General features: G+C 42.9%; 1 protein-coding gene across 1 annotated transcript; it reads right to left on the bottom strand.

The window, feature by feature from the left end:
• Positions 1-44: 44 nt before the first annotated feature.
• Positions 45-6,495, bottom strand: BRI3BP (BRI3 binding protein). The gene is made up of 3 exons (XM_056334975.1): positions 6,289-6,495; positions 5,277-5,379; positions 45-4,620 (listed from the first exon to the last, which is right to left on the bottom strand). The coding sequence occupies exons 1-3, from the start codon at positions 6,475-6,477 to the stop codon at positions 4,202-4,204; spliced, it is 711 nt and encodes a 236-aa protein (XP_056190950.1). The 5' UTR covers positions 6,478-6,495; the 3' UTR covers positions 45-4,201.
• Positions 6,496-6,976: the final 481 nt, after the last annotated feature.

The raw sequence follows: 6,976 nt of genomic DNA, 5'->3' as shown, positions 1-6,976 counted from the left end.
AGCTCCGCCGGGGCCTGTCTCACACGCAATCCATTTCTCAGTGCAAAGTTTCAGTAAACATTTATTTTAAGCTTTGTCACAATACCATAGTTGATTTGTGAAATTGGTCTACAAATACTTAACTACATAGTACATTGATTTGGTGGTCTGATAAGTAATAAATAAAGGCATGTATAGCTCTGTAAAAAATAAGTCTGATATATTTGTAACTACTTAACAATATTATCAGTAGAATCTTAATACTTGCCTATGGATCATATGTCAAAAGCATACAGACATCTCTTCAGACCAAATATTTTTTTTTTACATAACCACAATTGTACAAACTTAAACACTATAATCCTGAAATCCAATGTACAAAACAGGCTGTGGAATCACTAACATCAGTGCCGATAACGAGTGCTACCATAGCAAAGATAATTTCTGATCAAAAGGAAAAGATCATTTTTTTTAAATGTGCTGTCATCACAGTTTGATGGAATTATCCAAAAGTTTCAAATACATGCAGATACAATAAAACCTTTTATTTTTCCAACCCAGACAAAGAGAACTTATGGTCATTTACATCATTAGCTGCCAAATACGGATCAGTACGTGAGGCAAATCACTCTTAAAAACTTCTACGCCATCAAAGAGCAAAGATCGATACTGGTCTATTTTCCACACTAACGATGCAACGAGTCTCAAAAAGCAAATCACAATTTGAAGGACGCACTATTAAGTACAGCACTGAATTACACCAGGTTTGATACACTGTACTCTGACACCCAATACCACTTTTAAAAGCATTACATTCCGAATACGACAAATCAGTTATCTATAGCGGAGGTGTGTGCTTGCAAAGAAACCGCTATGGATGTTAGCTTTGCGAAACTGAATGTATCGAAAATACTCAGTAGTTTCAAATATTAGGTCTTAAAGTATGAAGTTTAAAACACTTCAGACCCTACCAGAATTTCGCTCCCTGGACAGCCCGAAGCTCATCTCCAAGTCACGCCAGCTGGTGACGCAGGGCAATGCTGCTTGGCGTGGCTGCTGCCAGCAGGCAGGTGGGGAGGCAGAGGCTGCGGCGGGTGTGCAGCCTCCACTGCAGGGTCACCCACAGCCGCGGCAGAGCCCAGGGAAGCTGGCTGTCCCACCGGTGGGAGATGTGGCCACCCACCTTTGGCCAAGCTGTCTGGTGGTCAGAGCTGAAGGCGGAGGGAGCTGAGACATGGGGGTTTATTCCCATTTCTGCCACCGACTCGGGCAAGCCTGCCAAATTCTATGTCTCAGTTTATCCGTGGGTGACAAAGCGACACCTGCGCCCCTCTGGGGGTTTGCCCGAGATGCTCCCGTCAATGGCAATACAAAAGCAGTGCAACCACTGTCACTGGAACGAGTTCTAAAAAACAGAGCAAAAACCTCGATGGATAAACTAGATGACTTGGTATGGAAAATATTTGTAAAAGGTATTTACAAAAGTTGAAAGAGATTAAATACAGTAACACATTCATGTCCCCAAAGCGCTTTCACTACAGTGCATGTTTAAAAATACAGAGCATTTTTAAAGTATATATGTACATATATTGAAGATTAGATTGTGCTTTAAAAAAAATCATTACTTCTGAATTTGACTAACGTGAAAACTGAGTGCTGGGAAAAATACTGATTAAAAATACCCAATTTTATATATAGCGCTTTTCACATAACATTTTTCTATACATGGGATGCAAGTAAATACAAAAATACATTCTTTCCAAGCAGCAGGGTGATGAAAATTAAGAGTATTAATACAGGAGGGCTGATTTTACAAAACCAAGATAAATGATTAGAGTGGGACAGGGAGAAACTATAATCCAAATTAACTTTTATACAGGATTTTAAAAGAAATCTTTATCATAGACAACTCTTAATATATAAACGATTCAGTATTTTTAACTTCAACAATAAATGCGGATTACACAAAATATAATCTATGCAGAACTGACTCATGCACACAGTCCTACTGAAGTCAATGGAGCCGCTCACACAAGCGACAGTTGCAGACTTTGGTCCTCAGGCCCCAAATTTAGTGAAACACGTAAAGACCTGACAAGCTTTGCTTATCAAGTCCTAATTTCCAGGTTGGTGTTTTAGCTCAGTCCCCTGCACCTAACAGCAGGGAAAACTGAGTTTACTGGGAAGACTCTGTAATACTATGGAAAATGAGCTGTAAAAAGGAGTATACTGCAATTTACATTTTCAGCTTTACAAAGCAGATTATTTGTTGCCATAGTACTTATCTGTTTACGGGAAAGATTTAAAGTTATGAAAAGCAGTTACTTTGCAACTCTAGCTGTGTATTTCTTGAAAAATGGAGAGCAGGGGAATTTACAGGTGCCATAAAAAAATTAAAACAGATAACAACAGTGCCAACTGCATATGAACTTCAACCGTGTTGAACTTAAGTGATCACAGTTTGGAGTAAAGGCCATTAATATGGATCTTCAAATAATCCTTCATGTAAATGTCACATACAGACCGAAAGAGGTTAGACAAGTAACACACATTTTAAGAAGAGTATTAAACTTCAGCATAAAGAGAGAAATAAATTCACCCCACAGTTACATTCAGTTAAGCGTCACATCCAACATAAGCTCTGCCCAACAAAACAAGAAGGTGAAGATCAAGTGCCAGGCTGTGCACAGCTGCCCCAGGCCAGTCCCGCCGGAGACGGCGCTCACAGGCAAAGCAACAGCAGGCAGACCACCTATCTCTATCGTTCCCCTCGCTTTTTGGCATGGCCCTATCACAGACCAGTTTCTCTTGCTTTTTTATCTTTACTTGTTTATTTAGACACTATGAAGTACTTCAGCTGCGGCCCGTTTTACCTCTCATGGTATCGATGCTGTGCTCATCACTACGGTTTAGATGCTCTCCCTCCCTCCCCCCATTTATATCCTTGAATGCTACCGGTGACCAAGTTAAACCACTTACCGGACTTTCTTCCCTGAGGTTACCTTTGTTTCAATGCATTTCAGCAAACCTTACAAAGCCAGTGATAGTCTACCAAGCTAGTTAATACTAAGGTTACAAATACGTAGAATCCTTCAAAATAAAATTGCTTCTAAGCTCCTACATCACTTTGAAATATAACTGTTTAATACACCCTTCTCATAAGGTGACTCACTCTCCCTAAAATGCAAGATAGTGAGGACACAGACTTCAAGCAAAACGCTCCTATAAAACTATTACAATTTTAGAAAAAAATCCAGATCTTCCTGAAGATAATTTATTGCCGCTTATTGGTCCTGAGAAAGATTTAAGCAACAATACATTTGCACGTGTTTTAACTGCTGCCTTTTTGAGAAAGTACATGGGTCCTGAGATTAAAAATCATGTTTTACTCTATGCACTTATGCCTGGAAAATGCTTCACTGTGAAGATCAAATATGAATTACAATTTGCCACACTACATCTCTTCCCTTTGTGTCAATTATTTATTAAAAAAGAGATTTCTTTTCAGACACCAAACTAAAGTTCTTGAGATGAAATGCAATGAAATAACACCACACATTCACTTCTCAATTCCTCATATTGGACTGGCATTTAAGGACTTAAAATTTATGAAATTTTCCTTCTCCTTTATTCCCCACCTCCTATTAAAAGCTATGGTGTGAATTTTTTTGGCCTGGATACCAGAAATTTCCTCATCTGATACTCTATGAAAGGCAACTTCAAGGCAATGAAATAAGCCAACAATAAACCAAAAACATACTCAACTTTGAAAAAAAAATGTGGACCCACAGCAGTTACTTCTCGATGGAAGTGTTTGGTAGCTTGAGATTATTTTTTTTTCTTTTTAACTTTTTAATTGTCAAATTTGCATATGTTTAGCTCAATTTTAATATTTGAAAGACTACTCAACTTGCTTTTATAAAAACTTTACAAAAGATGTTTTTAAATGCTTGTAAAAGTAAGCGTTTATCTACTGAGAAAATTCTAGTACTGGATAAAACTCTCTGAATATACAGCTGAATTTTTTAAATGTTGGCATGGTTTTTTTTCCTACAAGTATAATGGCTGAGTGTATAATCTAGATAAATTAGTCTTACACATGATGAAAAGTTATAACTTTGCACACTTTTTACCATGTGATGTTTTGTTGCTTTGTAACTCTGAATGAGACAGTGCTTAGGAATTTTATAGAGCTGGTGTACAGTGGTCTATAGGAGCTGGTTCATTGGTCACTGCCTCTGTCCATGTTTTCAATCACCCTAGAAAGACGTATGTTCAGAAGTCTGATCTGACTGTCGAGGTGGTCCATCTTCTCCTCAAGGCTGCTGTTGCTGTTTCTTCTCCAGTAAAATCCAACTGGCCCTGTCATGAAATAGACTGCTACAACAAAGCAGAGAGGCAGGACTGCATGTTCTGGGTCACCTTCATACTTCTGGAGGATGTACACACACGAGAGAGTGAAAAGGGCAACCCTCGCAATCCAGAAAAAGCGACCAAACAGCATGTGCAGGAGATAAAAGAAGAATCCAAGGAAGAGAGATAAAAACCAATAGGCAAGTAAAATGGCACCAATCAGCAGGAGAGCACGGGTCGGGTTGTTGGCAATTGCCGCTGGGCTGAAATAATGAGTCAGGTTGGAGGCTGAAAAACAAAGGAAAATTTACAGGATGTTAATGAGTGCATGCCGAAGCAGTATGGGTAAAAATGCAAGCACAGCTTCAAAGGGTCATGCAGTGGGGCCATGGCAGTGTCTTCTGAAGTCAGGGGTAAAGCTAGTTCATCCATTTCTGGATGGACCAGTTTCAAATCATTGGCTCTGCTCCAATGATGCACCTGAATTAACTGCCTTAAAGCAGAGGAGCTAAAGTTTCTTTAAAGCCAAACTACTGTAGGGCCTAAGGTCAAAATTCATACTGAGATTAAAGATCTTGCTTTGTCAAAGTTATTTTATAAAGGCTCTCCAGTTGCATCTGTCTTTCTTCTAGTCCTCCTTTATTTCCCTGCATCATTCCTGGCCATGTGCATCCATTTAATGATGACACCAAGAAACCAACCGTAACTTGTAATGGGTTTTATAGACATCCTGTAGATACACACACAGAAAGGGAATGGGTGGTTTTAGTCCTCTCGTTTGAAGCTACTGACACCAAAACCAAAGCCACATGAAGTGGACAGAGACACCACTGATGGATGCTTAATGCAGCATGATAAAATGCAATTATTTTAGCACTCGGCCCATGCTTGTAAACAGTAATACAGGCTGATACAGTTCAGGAGTTAACAGGCATCACACTTACCATCAATTCCAAGAACATCTAACAAATCAGTCCATATTCTCCAGAATGTGTCCATTAATATATCCACCCCATTCACAAACCTCTCTGTCAACCTTGAGAAAAACTGAGAAATAAAATTGAAAATTAAAAAAAAATAAATTCCTGAATTCCTTACACATACTGTGAGACTTATTAGTCATGAACAGAGTTATAATTCATTAAACAAGAACTGCAGGCTATTTTGAAGTCCCCAAGGGGGGAAAAAACCTGTAATTCTGCAAATGTTTCTTAACTTTGCAAATCATAAATTTACTTATTCCAATTGCCCTTATTCTAGGTATTTTGGCATGTAAATGTATTTGTTGACAGGCTTTAAAAGTGCACTTTATTACCTTTACCATTGTTCTGAAGCGTAAAAAAGACACTATTACTAGTAATGGACATCGGTAAAGCAAACCAGGGAATTAGTTTTATCGAGCAACCAAGAGATGCATCAGACCCAAGTGTCTCAAATGTATTTAAAGGTCACTTTGGCGGTATTTATTATTTGTTCCAGCGGCTGAAAAAAGGAGCACCGGGGGACCGCGAGGCCCGCCCGCCTGCACGCCCGATTTCCTGCAAGTTCCTCCGAGGCCCGACAGGCACAGGATGCTCTGCTGATGCAGACGGACCCTCCCCCAGTTCGCGGGCTCCCCACGGCCAGCCGCCTGCCCCGGCCGCCTCCCCCACCTTCAATAACCTCTATTTCCAGATTTCTTTTATCGATATCTTTTGCAGTTCGCTCCACGTCAAGCCTCGCCTCCCCTTTCCCTTTCCAAAGCAAGGCTCCGGCCGCCCCGCCGCCTCGCCCGCAAGCGGGCTCGCCGGGCAGCCGAGACCGCGGCGGGACCAGCGCCGAGCAGGGAGCCGGGCGGGGGGGCGGCCAGCGGCGGGGCTCTGCCCGGACCCCCGGCAGCAGCGGCGCGGGGAGAGGGCGCGCAGGGAAAGGAAGGGATGGGCTGGGAGGGGGCGGGGGAAGCGGCCAGCGCCTCACCTTCTGCAGGGCCCGCACGTTGTCCTCGCCGAAGAGGCCGCTGACGCCCTGATAGAGGCCGCTGGCGGCGCGGCGGAGGCTGTTTTGCTTCTCGGCGCCGCGGCTCCGCGCTGCCCAAGCGCCGGGCCCCGCCGTGCCGCCCAGCAGCAGGGCGAGCACCAGCAGCGCCGGCAGCCTCCCGCCCGCCATGGCCGCCCGCGCCAGGCAGCGACGCTGCTCTAGCGCCGCCTGGAGGCCGCTCCGCCACCTCCGCCAGCGGGGTGGGGCCTTGCGTGTGCCATGCCCCTCATCTATTCAATGGGTTTATCGAGATCACAAAATAATAACTGGCGTTGAAATGGGGCGGGCGACGGTCCTCCTGTGCAACCCCTCCAGGCCAAACGAGCCTCTTCACGTCTACTGCTGTGCCCAGTGAGCACCTCACCCCGGGATTTAGCTTCTCCAGTCTATAACCACTCCGAATATTAAACCTCTTCCAGTATTTAAGTTGTCACACTATTTAGCTTGTTCCGAGCTAATTTTTATATTTAACAATCCTCCTGGAAAAATTTTTTTCCCCTACTGTTTCGTTAATCATGATTTCCCATGTATCTGTCTAGGACCACTGGCTCTCCTCCTGTTGGCATGTACCTTTGGGAATGTTCAGGCTCTGTTTTCCCTTCCCACTCCGCTCAGGTAGATGCAGGCA

Source organism: Falco biarmicus, chromosome 1 (genome assembly GCF_023638135.1).
Source record: "Falco biarmicus isolate bFalBia1 chromosome 1, bFalBia1.pri, whole genome shotgun sequence".
NCBI classification, from domain to species: Eukaryota; Metazoa; Chordata; class Aves; order Falconiformes; family Falconidae; genus Falco; species Falco biarmicus.
This window is presented reverse-complemented; position numbering and strand designations above follow the sequence as displayed.

Bases quoted from the DNA above. Each gene is read 5' to 3' on its own strand.
- BRI3BP (XM_056334975.1), bottom strand. From the start codon at position 6,477: ATGGCGGGCGGGAGGCTGCCGGCGCTGCTGGTGCTCGCCCTGCTGCTG. The intron at 5,380-6,288 runs GTGAGGCGCTGG...TTTATTTCTCAG, and splicing joins ACGTGCGGGCCCTGCAGAAG to TTTTTCTCAAGGTTGACAGA. The intron at 4,621-5,276 runs GTAAGTGTGATG...TTTGTTTTTCAG, and splicing joins AGATGTTCTTGGAATTGATG to CCTCCAACCTGACTCATTAT.